The sequence below is a fragment of the Pituophis catenifer genome, unplaced genomic scaffold (assembly GCF_029215685.1).
Source record: "Pituophis catenifer annectens isolate HBS135680 unplaced genomic scaffold, rPitCat1.0.hap2 SCAF_6, whole genome shotgun sequence".
Classification (NCBI taxonomy): domain Eukaryota; kingdom Metazoa; phylum Chordata; class Lepidosauria; order Squamata; family Colubridae; genus Pituophis; species Pituophis catenifer.
This window is the reverse complement of record NW_027256886.1, coordinates 100672138-100693089: the sequence shown is the minus strand read 5'-3', so window position 1 is coordinate 100693089 and position 20952 is coordinate 100672138. Positions and strand designations below refer to the sequence as shown.

At 39.1% G+C, this 20952-nt stretch overlaps 1 protein-coding gene across 2 annotated transcripts in view; it reads left to right on the top strand.

Annotated features, from left to right (window-relative positions):
- OGDHL (oxoglutarate dehydrogenase L) overlaps nt 1-18714 on the top strand; it is a 77839-nt gene extending 59125 nt beyond the window's left edge. For both annotated transcript variants that reach the window (XM_070944840.1, XM_070944841.1), the window contains 7 exons: nt 8190-8368; nt 9596-9667; nt 10852-10977; nt 12335-12407; nt 13935-14098; nt 16075-16229; nt 18591-18714. In XM_070944840.1, the coding sequence (XP_070800941.1) occupies nt 8190-8368; nt 9596-9667; nt 10852-10977; nt 12335-12407; nt 13935-14098; nt 16075-16229; nt 18591-18714 (893 nt within the window). The remainder of the gene's footprint in view (nt 1-8189; nt 8369-9595; nt 9668-10851; nt 10978-12334; nt 12408-13934; nt 14099-16074; nt 16230-18590) is intronic.
- Nucleotides 18715-20952: the final 2238 nt, after the last annotated feature.

Below are 20952 nucleotides of genomic sequence, written 5' to 3'. Positions count from 1 at the left end.
TGCCAACGCACACGAAAGAAAGAGAAGAGCTGTCGCCACCACCAGAACCCCTAAAACCGAACCAGAGACCGACTCATCTGAAGAGGAGCGGAACGAGAGAGCTGAAATGGAGAGAACCTTCCACGACGACGCCAAGGAAGAAATGAGCAACGCGCATGTGCAAAGCTACGTAGACGGCCCCGAAAGACTTGAACTGGCCAGAGAACCGCGCAGACTCGTTGCGAGCATCCCCATGCCGTTCTGTAATTTCCTGCACTTGCGAGACCACGGACTGCCTCAGGTTGTAAGTAATGGACAAAATAATGTGGGGAACTTACCCAGTGACTTCCCAAAACTTAGAATTGATGGCATTAATTTACAAGAGTGGTATCAACAACTTCAGGTTGTCTTTATGAAAGAAAATTTACTATTCTTTATAACTAGTCCTCCAAGAAGACCTTGGACTTTAAAAATAGATTGTTTACATCATAGAGCATTTTTCATAATAATATCTAGCGTGTCTCCTGCAATGTATCATAGCATCAAATCAAACCTAACTGTGTCAGAAATAATTCAATGCATGTTTAATCTATTTCACAGCGATAGCGTAGCTACAACTACAAGAATGTCTAAGGATTTCTTTTCTTCTAGAGTGAAACCAGGGGTTTCTATAAGTGAGCATTTGATATCTCTAAACAAAATAAGAGCTGAGCTGCAATTGAGGGGGGAAGTGATTTCAGATCAAACAATGAAAAGTGTTATTATCAATTCACTTGATTCATCATGGGATAGCTTTATGTCACACTTAGATACTATTAATTTAGGATATTTAACCATAGAAAGTCTATCTAACAAATTGATAGCAGAAGACAATTCAAGAAAAAATCGTTCCAGTAATCAAACAGAACACAAATCTTTTAGGAAAGTAGCTTTCCAAGAAAAATATAATGAAGCCTTTAGATGCCACAATTGTGGATCCAGGGAACACAGTAGAAGAGACTGTCCCAAAGTCTCAAGGGAGAGACATAGGCCAGAATATAGGAGCAAATACAATTATAGACAGTCTTCCACAGATAGACACAAATATAGAAGCCCACCAAATTACAGAGAAAGTAGAGGGGGTAGAGAAAATTCAAAAGAGAGAAAATCTGGGTCACTAAATGGACTAAACAAACAAGAAAGCACCAAAACACAACAAAATGAGAACAATAATTGGCTTATTGATTCTGGTGCAACCAATCACACCACTAACAACAAAAGTATATTATCTTCATTTACAGAAGATAAGTTTGTGATAAAGGTAGCTAATCAAGAAAAGGTTCAAGTATTAGGCAGAGGAAATGTGACCTTGCCTGGTTTAGGTAAAATAGAGGGGGTATTATTAATCCCAGAAATACCTCATAACATACTAAGTGCCATAAAACTAAGCAGAGATTCTGACATCAATATAGTTTTCTCAAAGGGGAAAGCAACTTTAGAGAAGGACAAAACAAATATAGGCACTGTGGTGATAAAAGGAGGTCTACCCTATCTGATAACAAAAGAAAGATGGTTACATAACATTGATTCAAATATGGAAGATTGTATTGAAGCAGATGATGAAAATGTTAGTAACAGTGACAATGATGAATGTAAAATACCTCATGATCACAAAAATACACACAATGAGAAGAAACCAAAAATAGGTAAACCAATTCATGATGAGTGTGCTCACATCTTACATAGGAAGTTAGGACATGCAAGCTTTCCTGTAGTTCAAAAAATGACTGAACACGCAGAAGGTGTCAAAATAAAAAATTGTGATAATTATTTGGAATGCTCAGTATGTAAATCCACCAAACTAAAAACCAGTCCCAGACCAAAAAAATCTAACAGATCAACTAACAATATTTTTGACTTAGTACATATGGATTTAGTTGGTCCATTAACTCCATCAATTACCTATAGGAAACGTTACTTTCTAACAATAGTGGATGATTATAGTCGCTATGGTTTTGTTTACACATTAAAGCACAAGGATGAAACCTTTCAGAAATTTAAGGAATTCTACAAACGCATAGAAACACAACATAATATCAAAATAAAACAAATTATGACAGATAGGGGATGTGAATTCATGTCTAAAGAATTCTCCCAATGGTTAAAGGATAGGGGAATGCTACATTTCACGTCCAATCCATTTTCTGCGTTTCAAAACGGGATTGCAGAGAGAAAGAATTCCACACTACAAACCATGATTAGATGCACATTAGAGGATGCTGGTTTAGGCAAACAATTCTGGTCAGAAGCCCTACATTATTCAAATTACACTCAAAATAGAACCTGGTCCAGTATTGTGAATAAGACACCGTATGAGGTGATGTACAATAGGAAACCTAAATTAGCACACATGCACATATTTGGAGTCACTGCAGATGTGCACATACCTAAGCAGTTGAGGAGAAAGGGAGAAAACGTATCCAGAAGATTAAGATTTATGGGATATGAAACTGGAACCAAAGGGTACAGATTCATTGATAATAATAACAAATTTATAGTCTCCAGAACAGCTGTGTTCCATGAGCAGGCCAATTGGTCTAAACTGCACCTTAATGAAATATTTCCAAATAAATGCAAAGATGCGATATCTTGCGAGGAAGGGACAATAGAAAATCAAAACATTAACAAAAATAAGAACAAAACCAAAACTTGGACAAATAGTCAGCATAAAATAAAGACAGACACATTAACAAAAAAGGAAGCTAGATATTTGCACGACAACCATAGCAAACCTGAAAGAGCTATTAGAAACAATAGAAATCAAATACCAAGTAAATACAAAGATTACATAATGCATATGAATGGAGAACAAATAACACCTAATACATATGAGGAAGTATTAAAACTCCCTCGTGAAGAAAGAGAAAAATGGGAACTAGCTATGAAAAAAGAGATGGAAAGTTTGCAAGGATTAAATGTATTCACTCCTGCGATCGCACCTAAGGATAAAACAATTATAGGTACCAGGTGGATTTATAAAATTAAGAACCTAGAAGGAGGCAATACTTTATACAAGGCTAGACTAGTTGCACAAGGTTATGCACAAAAATATCCAGAAGACTATACTGACACATACTCCCCCACGGTGAGGACAGAGAGTGTTAAAACAGCTCTAGTAGTAGCATCTGCACTCAATCTGGACGTATTTCAATATGACATACAGACTGCGTATTTACACGCAAAACTAGATAAGGAAATATATGTAAGAGCACCACATAGTCAATACACTAATAAGAATGAAATTTGGTTATTAAATAAGAGTCTATACGGATTAAAGCAATCTGGCAAGAGATGGTACGATTGCTTGGTAAAAGTACTAAAGACCATGGATTTCAACGCTACCACTGCTGATAACTGTTTCTTTGTAAAAAAGAGTGATGATCACATTGAATTTGTATTAATTTATGTGGATGATATTTTATATATAGGAAAACACAAAGAGAGCAGAGAAATCTTTGTAAATAAGTTAAACGAACATTTCTCGTTGAAATCTCTAGGTAAAGTGAATAAATACCTTGGTGTACAAATTAACAAAACTAGAAGGGGATTCAAACTTACTCAGAAAGATAAGATCATTGAACTTCTAAACAAATGTAATTTAAACAATGCCAAAACCTGTGACACTCCTATGCAAACTGATTTCCTTAGAAACACTGATGAGTCTTCCCCTGAATTTAAAGATAATACATTTTACAGATCAGTTATAGGCTCACTCCTTTATATATCTAATTGGACCAGACCAGATATTGCATTACCTCTCAATTTATTGTCAAGATATGTTAGCAAACCAACCATGTATCATTGGGAAGCTGTCAAAAGAATTCTAAGATATTTGAAAAGTACATTAGATTTTTGTTTAGTATTAGAACCTAATAATGACAAAGAACCAAAAATTACCTGTTATGCGGATGCAGATTGGGCTGGTGATACATCATGCAGAAAGAGTACTTCTGGTTATATTTTTCTATTGAATGATTGTCCAGTTTACTGGTACACTGGTAAACAAGAACTGGTAGCCACTTCAACCACAGAAGCGGAATATGTTTGTTTATCCAAAGCTGCAAATAACCTTGTATGGTTCAATGACTTGATCTCAGATGTTTGGAAAAAACCTGCATTACCTTTTGTTGTGCATGAAGATAATAAAGCAGCCATTGAAATATCCAGATCCGATGCCATTGGACAAAGGTCCAGGCATATTGATATAAAATTTAAGCACGTGAGACAATTATCTCAAGATGGGTTCATCAAAGCAATACATTGTGATACTTCTGAACAATTAGCTGACATATTAACGAAGCCTTTACCTTCTAAACAGCACAAATATTTAACTTCTAAATTGTATGTATTATATTGTCCTGAATCTGAATGTAATTGGTGTTGTATAGCGAACCGGCATTTAGAGGGGGATTTGTCAGATGTAAATGCCTTATTCTCTATTGTGTAAATAATGTATATATGGGACATCAGGGGTTAACTTATTCTTTGGATTTTAATGTATTCATAATTTACCACTCCCATTCCTGGCTCCACCCCTTGTATATATAAGGAGCCACCCTCACCATTTTCTTTGCTTCTATCTTGAATATTCAGCGAATATAGAATGCCTATTATTATTAAAGAGAAATATATTTAAATCTCTAATTCTTATTATCTTTATTGAGTCTGATCCTGAAAATATTGCAACAAAAACATACGATGAATGGTTGCAGGAACTGGACATGGCTAGTCTAGTGAAGAGAAGGACCAGGGGAGACAGGATAGCCATCTTCCAATATTTGAGGGGCTGCCACAGAGAGGAGGAGGGGATCAAGCTATTTTCCAAGCACCTGAAGGCCAGACAAGGAACAATGGATGGAAACTGAACAAGGAGAGATTTAACCTGGAAATAAGGAGAAATTTTCTGATAGTGAGAACAATACTAGATGACCTTGGACTAGATGACCTACAAGGTCCCTTCCAACTCTGTTAATCTATATTTACTTATTTAAGTAAAATGAATTCCACACTTGGGACTCTACTATTCCAGCTTATTTAATTATTCCCCATCAAATTTCCCCATCATTCTAGTTTTACTCAAATACTTGTAATCTCATGCTAAAAACTTTTTAATTAGTTTATCGAAGTATAAAATACAAAGAAAAACACAGAAAAATAATAAGAGAGGGAGGAGAAAAAAGGGTACAGTTTAGCAGGAGAAAAAAAAAAAGAAAAAGGCACCAACTTCCGATGCTCTTTAGCACAGTAGAAGGTAACAACAATACAACCACAACTTTTTGCTTTTACACAACAGCATGTACAAGCCATTTCTATAACAATAAGCCTGTTTAGTTTACAAAAACAGAATCAAAGTTTCTTTTTTTTTTCTTTCGCATTACAAACACAAAATCTTGAAGCAATTTCAAAATAGAGGCAAAATTAAATATCATCACTTATTTGGATAAAAGAATCAGTTTAACCATCTCTGCTTCTCTTTGCTGTGGGGAATAATATAACATTCATTCTCATAGAATAAATGTCTACATAGAATAGAATCTATTTCTTCTCGGGAGAATCTATCAAGTCTCCAATACTTGTAATCTGTTTCAGGACCTTTACCTGAGGATCTTTTATTCAGAACAGGGTATTTATATAACAGAAATAACAGAATAATAGAGTTGGAAGGGACCTTGTAGGTCATCTAGTCTACCCCACCCAAGCAGGGGACCCTACACCATTTCTGACAGATGGAAGTCCAGTCTCTTGGAGGTTTCCAGTGGTGAAGCTCCCACAACTTTTGTAGGCAAGCTGTTCTACGGGCTGAGTGTTCTCACTGTCAGAAAATTTCTCCTTATTTCTAGGCCTTGATCAGTTTCCATCCATTGTTCCTTGTCTGCCCTTCAGGTGCTTTGGAAAATTGACCTCCTTCTCTCTGTGGCAGTCCCTCAAATATTGGGGCTGCCCCAGACTGCTGTCATGTCTCTCCTGGTTCTTCTCTTCACTAGACTAGCCATGCCCGGTTTCTGCAACCGTTCTTTGTACGTTTTAGCCTCCCGTAATCATCTTTGTTGCTCTTCTCTGCACTCTTTCTAGAGTCTCAACATCTTTTTTTATAGTATGGTGACCAAAACTGGATGCAGTACTCTAGGTGTGGTCTTACTAAGGCTTTATAGAGCAGTATTAGTAACTCACTTGATCTTGATTGTATCCCTCTGTTAATGCATTTTAGGATTGCATTGGCTTTTTTGGCTGTCGCTACACACTCTCGACTCATATTTAACAGGTTGTCCACTAACACTCCAAGATCCCTCTCACAGTGGCTGCTATTAAGCTTGGTTTCCCCCAGTTTATATGTGTCCTTTTGCTTTTTCTTACCTAAGTGTAAGACTTTACTTTTCTCTACATTGAATGTCATTTTGCTAGATAGGGCCCAGTGTTCAAGTGTATCAAGATCCATCTGGATCTTGAGCCTACCATCTAGGGGTGTTAGCTATTCCTGCCAGTTTAGTATCATCCGCAAATGTGGTGAGTCCCCCTTCTATTCCCTCATCTAAGTCATTTATGAAGATACACACACAGTCATCTATCAGCACATCACATGGGCAAGTATTTGTATTCTTATCCCTCCCTTTGACTTAAGTTGAAGATAAAGTCTTAATGGGCAACACACAATGCATTTGTACCCTTACCAATCTTGTGACCTATTTCAGTGCAAACATTTAGGGAAAGAAAGCTTGAGGGCAGAAGATGAGAGAGAAAGGGCAGGGGGGAGAGGGAGGGAGGGATATATATTTTTTTATCTGAAAGGCATTGTCTGCCATAGCAACACAGGAGTCATAAAGACAAATAGCTTGGCATTGTCATGGGTTATTAAAAAATAAACTAGGTTAGTGTCATTTAATGTTTTCATGAAGTTTCCAGCTCTGCTTGAAATCTTGTACTGTGGCACAACACAACAGAATTGCAGAGAGATCACAGCTGTTCTGACCATTTGCTGTTATTGTGCTTGAACAATAGCTGTGCAAGAACTGTGCTGGTCAGTGTAGTAATTTTTTGTTCTATCCTTTTAGTGATTTTCTAATGCCCAGTTCATCCTCACCGTCAGAAGAGAAGAGGGGGGAAAAAGAGATTCATTTAACATTTGAAAGCATTCCAACTAAATGTAGAATACGACCACTTTAAGGCATTGAAACGGCAGCAACTTTGGCCTGTAGCCACCTGTCATGTGTTAAGCATACTGCAATTTTTTTCTACATTACTTGAATTAATTTTCTATCTCCATAGATAATGTTTCGATAAGTATACTATACAACTAAACAGAGACTAGATTTATTCCCAGTTTTTCTAAACCAGTTTAGTTTAGTTTAGTTTAAATACAAAGGCTGAGAACTCAAGTTTCAGAAACCGTGACGATTTTCAAGCTGGAAATATAGAAGATGTAGAAGATATTTTGACAGAGAAGCCACAAGGAAGGGATTCTATTAAGTAATAATGATTAAGAGATCTAATAAGACTTAATTTAGCTTCTGATCCTGGCTGGTAACTCTGTTTCCAGTGTGTCTAAGCATGACAGGAAGTATTCAAAATGGACTGTAGTTAATATACGTTTTGGTGTCATTTTTGTATAACTTGGCATCTTTGGTGCTGCTGCTGTTATTATGTTGTCATCCTTAGGATGGTGACATTGTTCAGTGGGTGGCGTTCCTTCCTTCGAGAGTGGGGCATCGGAATTTCATTTTAATGTGTGCCATTGTGTATACGGGTAAATGACAATAAAGGTTGTTTTATCTTAATTGTGTTTCTCTGGGTTCTGGATGTTCTCTGATCTGGTTTCTCATTCTCCAGATGTTTATTTAGCACATCTCTGGCTACACATCAAGTGCTCAATAATTCAATCTTTAACTATAGATACCGGTAATCCTTGTTCACTGACTTTTTGCAGTTGCAAAAACTCTGAAAAAGTAACGTTATGACAAGTATTCACATTTTTACAACCTTTGCGGGTCTGTCAAGTAAAAGAAAGCTGAAGTCCAATTCTAAGCACAGTCACGGTTTTACGATGCTTTGCTTAACGCCTGATTTGCCAGTTTCACTTGGGGGCTGTCACTAAAGAAGGACTCCCTGTATTTTCCACTATGGCAACAGCTGGGTTTGATCACACCTTTTCCTTTCTTGCTTTCTTGCTTGCTTAGGTTTTGAACTTGGTTTTGCGATGTCGAGTCCCAATGCCCTTGTGTGCTGGGAAGCTCAGTTTGGCGATTTTCACAACACCGCCCAGTGCATCATTGACCAGTTCATCAGTTCTGGGCAAGCCAAGTGGGTCCGTCACAATGGAATCGTCCTTCTTTTGCCCCACGGAATGGAAGGAATGGTAGGCCTTTCGCCAATCACAAAAAAAATACTTCCGGGTTGGCAAGAAGCAGTTCGTTTCCTTACTGAAGCTTTGAAATAATGCAGTTTTTTCCTACGTATTTTGCCTTTTCTATTTAAATAGGCTTTTAAAATATAGGAGGCTTTTAAGAAGAGACGGGACAGCCCCTTATCTGCCCCCATGGTATATAGGGTCTCCTGCTTGGGTGGGTGGGAGGTGTGTGGGTTGGACTGGAGGATCTCCAATGTCCCTTCCAAGTCTGTTACTCTCTTTTTCTGTTATTCTTTCTGTGGTCATGTGTATCCACCTCATGAAGCTCAAAGAAAGTCCAGAATAGGTATAGGATCTCTGCCTTTGGCAGGGGGTTGGTCTAGAAGACCTCCAAGGTCCCTTCCAACCGTATTATTCTATGTTCCACCTGCTTGAAATAGGTTCACACAACAGAAGGATTAGAAGACCTTTTTATTCCACCAGGCGGGCCTGGCCTAATCTTTTCCCTCTCTTCTTTTTAATATGCAAATTTTAATCTGTTTTTTAAATGATTGGGGTGTTTTAATTTGTCTGGGCCAAATTGTTTAATTCGATTTTAGCCTGTTTTTAAATTTTGTATTTATGTATTTTACTGTTTGGCTGTTCACCGCCCTGAGTCCTTCGGGAGTAGGGCGGTATACAAATCAAATAAAGATAAAAATAAAGATAAAGAAAGAAGAGGACTTTGAGGTCTTCTGGGCGGCTCTCCCGCCTGGTTCAGGAATCCTCACACCTTCAATGGTTCTTCTGTAATGTGAATCTTTTGTGAAGAATAAAAGTATCAGTGAAGAAAATGGCAAATGTTTATAGGTGATTTAATATATACCCGAGAATAAGCCCTGCTCATTCTAGTAAGTCTCGATGCCGAGAGATTTTGTAGAGTTATAACCCGTTCCACACTTATAATATACACACGTAGTAATCAGCTACTAAATCTGTGCAGCAGCCACTGGGGGTAAAGGCTACGGCTTCTACTCAACTGTTTGAATCAAGTGATATAAATTCATGTCATGATTCAAGCAGGATTTCTACTGTTAAAATATCTTGCTGGACCAGCTTGTATATCATGTCGTCCTTTGTAGCTGTTAATTTTGTATTGCACTGTTGCCAGAGCAATTCTGCCCGAAATGGCAATTTTATTTGGATTTAGAGGGTAGATAATTAAACTTGTTTTCCTTCAAATGCTGTAACTATCAGGGTCCGGAGCATTCGTCAGCCAGACCGGAGAGGTTCCTTCAGATGAGTAATGATGATCCCGATGCATTCCCTGTAAGTAGGTTTATTGATTGATTCTCTATCTCTTCCCCTGCCATTTCGTCCTTGTTAATAACATTTCCTATCAATCACTGGTTTTAGATCATCAATGATATTAATTGAGCAGACTTCCCCCCCCCCCCAAAAAAAGGGCAATGTACTGGTGGATTAAGCATACCATCTTTTGACAGTGGAAAGAAAACCCCTCTGCATATAGTCATTATAAGCTTCCATTGCTAGGAAATCAATAAAATCACAACTAGGATCACCACATATTAGTAAAATATAAAATGTGCATGGACAGATAGTGGGCCAGTTAATACGTATTATTTACCTGATGCAGGAATATAAAGATACAGCAAACAAGATCTCATAACCACCACTCAAATTATCAGATCTTAGCAGATTTGCCACACAATTTACAATAGGTTACACAAAGCACATAATTTTAGTATTTTCAGTCATTACCTTTATCCAGAGAAACTTTGGCTGAAATATTCAGTTTTTAAAATATATCAGGGAAATTATGGGTTTAGTCACCTTCCTAACAACCGGCACTTCAGATGCAGGGAACCCCAAATATTGGAAATTTATTTATTTATTTATTTATTAGATTTAAATTGCTGCCTATTCACCCAGGGCGACTCAAGGCAGTTTACAGAATATAAAAAAACACATTTAAAAAACAGTAAAACTCATAAAAAAATCAAATAAATTAATGTAATAATATATATACTTTCATGGCTGGTTGCTAAGAGTAGATTGGTCTTCCCTGGTGGGAACAGAGGACCAGAGGGATTTAATCCTGGGTCACAAGACTAAAGACCCTCCTTGTGGGGTCCCACTGTTTGTACACAAAATTGCTCCTAACTGGAAAAATGTCAGTGTATTTTCCTAACAGCCCCTAAGTTATTACATTGACAGAGCACAACCCCAGATAAAGACCCAAATGAAAGCACGCATCTTTGTGGGCCGTCACAAGGAGCTGTGTTTCACTGCAACTGACAAATTCTGCTCTCTGGGTGCCTTTTGTGACGGTCCAAGGAGCATCTGAGGTTCCTCTGACTGAGACGAGCCTTTCACCTGAAGACCCTCCCTTCCCACCCGTCTCCAAGCCCTTAGGAAAATCAAACGGCCGTAGCAGATGGCCTGGAAGCCACGTCCGGCTTCCTAATACCTTTGATCCTGTCCCTCTCCAGCAATTCAAAGACGACTTTGAGGTTTCTCAGCTCTATGACTGCAATTGGATCGTGGTGAACTGCTCAACACCAGCCAGCTATTTCCACGTCCTCCGAAGGCAGATATTGTTGCCCTTCAGGAAACCGGTAAGTCGTGAAATGGTTGCGTTTGTCATTTATGCATCGCCTGTAATAGCACTGGCACTTAGCACTTAGACTTATACACCGCTACACAGTGCTTTAAAGCCCTCTCAAAGCGGTTTTACAGAGTCAGCCTCTTGCCCCCAACAATCTGGGTCCTCATTTTACCCACTTTGGAAGGATGGAAGGCTGAGTCAACCTTGAGCCGGTCAGGATAGAACTGCTGAACTGCTGGCAGCCAGCAGTCAGCAGAATTAACTGCACTACTGCACCCTAACCACTGCACCACCACTGCACCACAATTGCATGCAAATTACTGATTGCAAGAGGCTGCATGAGAGAAGGCCAGACTGATATCCCAGAAGTGACCTAAAGAATGGAAACAATGAGGACATTATACAAGTAGTCCTCAATTTACAACAGTCCGTTTAGTGACCGTTCAAAGTTACAACGGCACTGAAAAAAGTCACTGATGACCATTTTTCACACTTATGACCATTGCAGCGTCCCCTTGGTCACATGCTCAAAATTCATATGCTTGGGAACTGACTCATATTTATGACGCTTGCAGTGTCTTGTAGTCACACGATCCCCTTTTGCGACGTTCTGACATGCAAAGTCAGTGGGGGAAACCAGATTCACTTAACAATCGTGTCACTAACTTAACAACTGCCGGGATTCACTTTAAAAAACCTGGCAAGAAAAGTCATAAAATGGGGCAAAACTCATTTAACTAATGTCTCACTTAGCAACAGAAATGTTGGGCTCAGTTGTGGTCTTCTTATCTGGAAGTTATTTTTCTGCCCATTTTGAATATTGATATTTATCCGTACATTCGGATCTGGCTGCTTTTCCACCTTTTCCAGTTGATCCAGACTATACGAATGGGTCCAAGGGGTGAACACTGCACGATTCCATTCTCAGTGATATTTTTCTGTTCTGCCTCAGAGCCTGGAGTTTTCTGATGTCATTCTGGTAAATTACAGCTTCCACATATTTTGGCGGAAACAGTTTTGAAATTTCCGTAAAACCTTGGGTTATTTCATTTTTATTTTTCATTTTCTTTCTTGTGGTGGGTGATGTCTTTGATTCACGAAATGCACTTTGGGAGGTGACTTTGAGCTATCTTTAAAAATAATAGAGTCGGCTGGAGTTGCAGAACCTTAGCTAAGAGCAGGACCCAATTAATCTAACTGATTAGTAGAGGGACCTTTTCAGTCGGCTGTTTCTGTTAGGGTCTCACCCAGGACTTCACTGATGATTTGGTTGTAAACAATTCAGCCTTTGATTCAATGCTTGTTTGAATATACTGGAAACTATGTACTGACTCTGGTGACAAACTCACATTTTAATGATTTTACAGCTAATTATCTTCACCCCTAAGTCATTGCTGAGACATCCTGAAGCAAAATCCAGTTTTGATGAAATGGTGCCAGGTAGATTTGTGTGTTTTGGAAATGTTTTGCTTGCTGTGACTTGCTCAGGGGAGACAATCGGAACTTCTAACTGTTCAGGGTTTTGGGCTGACCCTGCAGGATTTCCTGTCCCCTGCTCAAATCTGGTGCATCTGCAGCCACCGGCAGAGCAGGGAGAGGAAAACAGCGACCCACCCAGATGCCTGAAGATAGAGCTCAGTTTTGCTGAAGCTGCTGGGAGGAACGAGAGTGGAATCCTGCCTGTATTCACTTGGGAGTCGGGTCTCCTTCAATGCGTCCTCTCTGACTGGACCATCCTATCCTGCCATGACCCATTAGCTAAGAGGGAAATCCTGTTCCTCCTCTGAATGCCCCTTGGTCACTGTTCTGGCTTATGTTGGTTTTGGGGCTATAAAAAACAAAAGGTGATCTCATGTATGTCCGTAGGGTTAAACATATATATGAGTATGTCTGTAAGATTAAACAAACATACATACAAGCAAGCTTATAGGTGTGTTTAATCTTATACACGTACATACAGGTGGGAAATTTAAGATCTGTGGACTTCAACTCTCAGAATTCCCCATTCTGCCTTATGTTGGCTTTTGGTCCATAAAAAATAAAAGGTGATCTCATGTACGTGTGTAAGATTAAATGAACATATCAGTATGTGCATAAAATTAAACAAACATACATCTAAGCAAGCTTACATGTATGCTTAATCTTACACACATACTTGCAGGTGAGAAATTTAAGATGTGTGGAATTCAACTCTCAGAATTCCCTAACCACTAAAAATACTGGTCAAGAAGGCCCATGCATATGGGCCGTGATCTCATAGAAACTGATTCCTGGGAATCTGGACCAGCAGGATCTAACTTCATCCCCATACTAGCCTGATCCTCTGGGAAGGGTGCAGCTTCCTGCATTGTCCATTCCAGAGGTGGTATTCACTTACTTTTGCTACTGCTTTGCAAATGTGAGAGTGTGCTTGCTTCGCTCACACATGCCCGCTCTGCGCACGTGCAGAGCATCGAAAACGGGACATGATGACATCTGGGCGGGTGGGCAGAGCCTCCCACAGCCGCCACTACGGCTTCGCCCGAACCAGATAGAACCGGCTGAATACCACCACTGGTGGATCCGGCCCATGAGGTGCTTAGATCTGCCCCGTGGGACTAACCCGTGGTGCCTCTGCCAGTGAATACGGAGCTCCATTTGCTGGCAGAGGGCTGCAGGAGGCTGTTGCAGCTGAAAACGGAACTGGAGACAATGGATCCCCCAGCCCCGTCTGGGTCACCACAGGTACCCCTGACACCAGTGATGTCGAGCTGGTCATGCCCACCCCAGCTGCGCCCACCCGGCCCCTGAGGTCAAACACAACCCTCATGAATTCGAGTTTGACACCCCTGCCCTAGAACATCTCTGCAGAAAATCATGAATGTGGAATCAGAAGAATAAGAAATAACTATTATTCCTCTTATTCTACTAATCACATTAATGATTCATCTTTGGGTTTTATAGTCCAACCTTGTGTGTTCTTCCTAGGTACCAAGTTTAAGCGTGTGATTGCAGAAGAAGGAGTTGCCGCTGAAACCCCCAGGGAGGTGAATCGGGTGATTTTCTGTACTGGGAAGGTATATTATGATCTTGTTAAAGAAAGGAAAAATCAAGATCTGGAAAAAGCAGTGGCTCTCATCAGATTGGAGCAGGTAAAACTTGTGCTGTAGAAACTCTAGAACATTTGTTTTAGAAACAATTTGACATTTATGTGGTAATTAGAGTCAAACTTTGAGTCTTTGATTAGTCAGACTCTAAACTGGTGGGGTTTTTTTAGGAGTCCTTGGTGCTCTCTGAGCTTGGGTGTTTTTTTGTAGGTAACATCATCAATGCTACCTAGTTTGGATCATGAAATGTCTGCAAGAAAACAACCAAGCTCAAAGAGCACTACGGATCCCACAGTCCTCCTCCTCCTCCTCCTCTTCCTCTTTCCAGCACTGGTGATGTTACCTAGTTGGGTCATGAAACATTTGCAAGAAAACAACCAAGCTCAGAGAGCACCAAGGACCCCTCATTCCAACCCTGAGCTACAAAAGTTCTCCTTTATTTGGGTTTTTTTTTTTTTTTTTGCAGGAAAAATATCAGGAAAAAAAAAAAGGATAGTAGTATTCTGTATGTAGATTCCATCAGGTAATATTTTAATCTTGGCAGCCGTTGTCACAATCAGAAGAGCTTTTATTTCAGTGCACTATTCTGTACTGAAATAAAAGCTGTTCTGATTGTGACAGTGGATGCCAAGGTTAAAATAGTAGCTGATGGAACCTAGTTTATCATGTAAATTACAAAGCCATCTTTCCTCCACAAAGTTTTAATAATGTTATCGATCATTTGCATCTTAATTGTGACTCTGCTTGTCACTGTGATATTTCACTCCATTTCTTTCATTTGCAAGTTAAAAGCCCTGGTGTCTCCAATGGACGTTTGAATGAAAATGTTTTTCTTCTGCTTTATTTTGGTTTCATGATATTAGCCAGTAATACATGGCATTCCAAATATTCTCATATTTATTTCCCTTAAAGTATTGCATCCTGTAGATTTTTTTTTAAGTAATTGAGATGGGGTTTTGAATTGATGTGCCTATGAATTCTCCTTGGCCTAAAGATAATCGTTGGAATTCTTCTGGCAAATGTATGCATAGTTCATGAACCAAGAACTATGTACTGTTTTTTAAATTATTATTATTTTGATATTTATCAGATGAGCCGTTCAAATTTCATTCCATTAGGGAGCATTGGTAATGAAAACAAATGATACCAGTCATCTTCCTCTTAGAATACTGAGATCCCAAGTAGCTTAATTTTGGTGATGTAATTTCATAATAGTGAAATTTAAGAAATATATACCAAATGAAAGTAGCTGCAAATATATGCACTGATGCAAAACCCACAAGAAAAAACTGTACTTCAGCTATATAAAAGTAGCAAAACTGCTAACTGTAACCCCACAGTTGACTAATCTGATACTGTGTGTGGGGGGAAAAAAAGTATTATTTCTCCTTGGATTAAGATGCAGGATCATTTCTTTACTCATCATTTGGAGTGCAAGGATCACTTCTTCAAGTGATCCTGCCTATTCTGTTTTGCATGTGGGCTGCTGTCAGGCACGAAGAATCAAATGTTAAGTTCCAGTTAAGCTGATTTATTGCTCAAGCCTATAGACAAGACTCTAGTCAACTAGCGTTCAACACTAAATTGACACTAGATAAGAGTCAACGGAATTCAAGAGACCTAGACCATTTATAGGAATGGAATGGCTCTAGGCTGATGACTCTCTTGACTCTGCCCCCAGACTCTGCCTGCTCTTCTCCCACAACTACCAAGTTTTTAAACAAAAATCATCACCAACATTCCTATTTTAATTTATATTTTCATGGATGCTCTCACACTTACCATCCTAACAGGTGGAAGCTTGGAAAGATATAACGAATAACTGCACCATAATCCTCACATCTGTGCAAGACATGCAGACTGTTTGGTTTGCTTTGATTCATAGATCGAATAAAACCTTTAAGCCTCCTTGTTTGTGTGCATGGGAGACCCCGTTAGCGAAGCATTTGGGGAATAAGATGTACAGCTGCAGAACGTGACATCTTTATATTTCAGAGGGTCCTTTGATGTTTTTCCTCTAGATCTCACCATTTCCTTTTGATTTGCTAAAAGAGGAAATCGAGAAATATGCTAAAGCCGAACTTGTCTGGTGCCAAGAAGAGCACAAGAACATAGGCTACTATGACTATGTCAAACCTCGTTTCCGGACCATCGTCAACCATACTCGACCTATATGGTAACAGTGCTTGCATTGGATATCAGTGATCATCTGAAAATCTGAAATCTGAAATCTGAAAATTTGCAGTGCATAGAGCATGTTCAGCCAGTAAATTGCATTTCTTCTAAGATGGATTGGTGGACCCTTATGGAGTCTAAATAGACCACATGGGGGAATCTGCTTGGAGCACTGATCTACAGTAGAGATCTGAAATCTTTTTGGAAAATAGAGTGAAGAAATTTGGAAGACCACTTTAGTCATAGAGCTGGGTAAATGTTGGCTGAACTTCTAGTTGCCCATGTAAGATGTGGATGCTGTAGCAGACAGCTATTCAGCCTTGCTAGTTAGTATAGTATAGTATAGTTTGTTGAATAGCCCGAAGGCCTTTTCAAACAAAACAGAAAAGAAAAAGGGAAAAAGATAAAACAGTTACAAAAATAGCAATCTAAAAATATATGATAGATGACATTAAAATTTTACAATATCAAATTTCAATAGCTAAGTTGCCAAGACTAGATAACCCAAATAGGATAGCTCCTCTCTAACTGAGCTCATCTTCCTTACAATCGATAAAAAAATTTTTTGATATAACTGGCTCGTATTGCCGTCATTCTTTTAAGGTATCGAGTGATCGCTCTTACCAGGGGAGGAGAGTCAGCCCTCAACAGAAATGCTAATTTTTGGCTTATATTCCAGTGGGGAAATTTATTTATAATTGGGGACAGATATTGTTTTCTTACTTCTTGATAGAGACTACATTCGAATATTATATGCGCCGTGTCCTCCACGACGTTTACCCCACATATGCATATTCTTTTGTCATACGGGATTTTCCGATAACGGCCGAATCTAACGTTGGTATCTAGGAGTTCGAATCTAAACTTAACAAATAACTGTCTCTCCACTGATGGCATTTCTAAATGTAAATACTTTTCCAGAGTGAAAGTTGTTTTAACTGCTGTCAGCAGTTTAAGGGAATGATTAGTTGAAAGGGTTGCCATGTCCATTTGCCCATGTATATCTTTAATCCGTTGTTTAACTTGGTTCAGTGTGTCACACAACGGGAACCCTACGCCATATCGGTTCAATATTTCTGACAGCCGGATTAGCCAGGAATACCTTTGAGGATTTGAAATCTGCTGTTCCTCTAGACATATTTTGGGGAGTCTGCTGGCATCCATCTGGGTCATTTTTAGCCAGTAGGCTACCGCCCTAGTGATTGTATAGGTGTACAGTGAGAAATGTCCCAATTCAGCTCTGACGGCTGCAGCTGAAGTGGAATTGTTTACCCCAAGCATCCTCCTTAACAAATTATTTTGAGTTCTCTCTAATATGGGGGCCTCTGTAAGACCCCAAATTTCAGCACCATAGAGCATGATCGGAACAAGTTTAGCCTGAAAGACTTTACGAAGGGGTAAAATGGAGGTTGGTTGGATTCGTTTACTTAACTTGGATACAAGGCTTGCTCCTGCTCTGACCTTTTGAGAAAGGTGTTGATGGTGCGGAGTCCAACCTCCTGCACTGGAAAAAACAATTCCAAGATAAGTATATTGGGTAACTTGCTCAATTTTTGTATCATTAATCTGCCAATTGTGCTTTTTATTCTTATTGCCAAAGACTAAAACTTTTGATTTAGCTACATTTATAGTCAAGTGGTTTGCAGTACAGTAACGTGTGAGCTTGTCAAGAAGTCTCCTCATTCCTATTTGGGTTCTAGAAAACAACACTAAGTCATCGGCATGCATTAATACGTTAATAAATCTAGAGCCTATTTGGGGGCTGTGCGTCATAAGATCATCCAGCTGCGCTGGGATATCATTTATATAAAGGTTAAAAAGAGTAGGGCCCAGCAGGCAGCCCTGCCTCACTCCTCTAGTTGTCGGTATGCTGTTTGTTGAGGCCCCATTTGCTGCATATCTGACTCTAATTGCCGTATTAGTATAGAGAATCCTGATCAACAAAATAAGTCTGGGGTCCATCCCCATAACTTGTAGTTTCCTCCACAAGTGGTTCCTATCTATAGAATCAAAAGCAGCAGTAAGGTCAATAAAGGCGGTATACAGCTTTTTCCCCTGGGTCTTGTATTTATTAATTAAGTGGGAAAGGACAAAACAATTGTCTATGGTAGACCTACCTGATCTAAAACCTGCCTGCTCATTTGCCAGAATTTCCTTATCCAAGCACCAGTCCTCTATTCTATTTAGGAGATGTTTCGTATACATTTTTGAAGTTATATTAAGAAGACTGATGGGTCGGTAGTTGGATGGGGTTATCTCCTGTATAATCAGCCGTCCATCAGAAATTATAGTGTTAGTAGATATTATTATATCCACACCTACTTCAGAGAAATCTCTAATTTATTTCCTCTTGTATCTTAAGGTATGTTGGTCGGGACCCAGCGGCTGCTCCGGCCACAGGTAATAAAAACACTCATCTCGTCTCGCTCCGAAGATTTTTGGATACAGCCTTCAATCTGGAGGCCTTTGAAGGGAAGACATTTTGAGCCTTGGCCTGGGTTCCCTTGCTACATTATCTAGAATGTATGTATTTATGGAAGGAAGGCCATCATCATAAAAAGGGAATGAAAGCTAGTTGAGGGTTTCGGTTTTTAGGCAGGGAAGTAGTCAGCTCCTTCAAAAGCTTGTCAAATTAGCTGTATGTATGCTGTAAATGTTAGAAGTAACTTACGATTCCGTTAATTTGGCTTTAAGAATTACAGCACGGCTACCTCTTAGCGGAGAGACAGCCAAGTAGTCCAAGTCTTGTGCTTTAAGACTGGAGCAGTAGTTGCCAACGTTTCTATTGATCTCTCCTTCTTTGTTAACTTCCTATAGATATAAACAGGATATAGATCCTGTTTTAGGTACCTAGATTACTCCTTAGGATTGTACTGAGAGAAAACCATGCACTCATCAGAATCCACAAAATTGGCAAAGGTTGTAAACGAAAAAGATGCAGAGTTAAGACAGATACAGTATACTAAAAATACAATTGCAAGTAGCTCTGACGTACTATATCGCTACTTCATCTTGCAACCTAGCTTGGAATTTTCAATCAAAAAGGGCCAAGAAAGTTATGTTGCCCTGTATATTGTAAAATGTAACTGCGGTGGTAATCATAAGAATAATAAAATAGGATTCATCAGAAATATTCTGCCAGTATTTGACTCTGTGGCATCAAGTTGGTGTTGACTCTTCACAACCACATAGAAAGCTGAAATATGGCAAAACATTTAGAGTTTTTCTTTAAGAAGTATTTCAAAGGGAATGACCGAATGCAGCATAAATAACAGGGAGTCTATATATTTCACAAGAAAGATCATCTCAGTGGATCTTGAAATATTTTCTGTCTTCCTTTCAGTAGTAAATGCTCTTGTAGCTGGGAACTGAGCAAAATTAACATAGAGATAAAAATTTGAAAGCCTGGCTTTCTCCTGTTGTTGTTTGTGGGTCAGACCCTTCTGCTTTAAAAATAAACAATATCCAAGACGTGACAAGTAAATAATAACATGTAAGGTCTGGTTTATTTGTGGTTTTATGACAGTCTCATCTTTACCGATTAATCCTAGCATCTTGCTCACCAAAATTTGACCTCCATCATCGTTGTTGTTGTTGTTGTTGTTGTTGTTGTTGTTATAATTTATCATTATTCCATCTATAGTTTGATTTTATTCGAAGTCTTTGCAGTTTAATCCTGGGAGAATTGCAAGACAGAGAACATCTTTTGAACAAACTTAGTTTTGTTTTTTATACCAACATAACTACACTGAAGTTAATAGGTTTGCCAGGTGTTACTTTTCTGAACCTTCAGGCCATTTTAAAGAAAACCTATGAATTAGTAGAAAATTAGTAGAAAGCATCCTGTGTTTGTGTTTTATTTTTAAAAAGTTTCCGAATTCTTCGTGATTCCTGTGATACTCAGCATCCTGAAGGAGAAATATCAACATTTTCTCAGTTGTCGGCTCACAATCTTTTAAACAGCATCCCAAATGCCATCTTTCTAGGCAGTCTAGGAGCCCATTAATGTGCTTTTGGTAATTATGCACAGATTTCTTTTACCCAGTAATACAGGCACACAAATTAATTTATGTTCTTATTCTGTGCATAAATGGAACTATGGTTCAGTTCTCTGTATCATTTGTTGGCCTTTCTTCTAAAATGAGACTAAAGCTGGGCCCCCTGATAGAAATTCAGGGAAGAGACCGGATGGGTTTCTTCAAGGGTGAGTCCTGGCACCACAAATGACCCTGTCTTGTGCCTGGATAAACTGTCAAGCGAGAAAAGTCAAACATTGCACCGGACTAGAGTATTTGAAGACTCTTCCTTGGGAGAGAGAGATACTGATCCTGTATAGCCCCAAAGGGGCTGAAGGCAACTGGACTTGCTGGGTTCAGAAATGAAGAAGCTCCTTCGATGAGAAGCGAAATGTTTTCAAAGGAAAAAAAACCCAAGAAAGTCCATTCGCATTCTGGGAAAAAGCTCCTTTGGGATAACCTGGATATTTAAGAAGCTCCATAGATCATGAATAGCTTCACATTAGCAGCACAGAAACATGCTGGAGATTCTTGGTGATCCTATTCCACACAGAAAAGGAAAACCTTCTTCATAAACTCTGCTAATTCAATAGAAATGGACAGGATATGAGTAGATTGTTATTAATACAAAGCACACCTTACAGTATTGGCAAAGTCCTAGTAGTAATGCAAGACGCTCGGTCAAATTCATGGCTAATGACAGCTAAT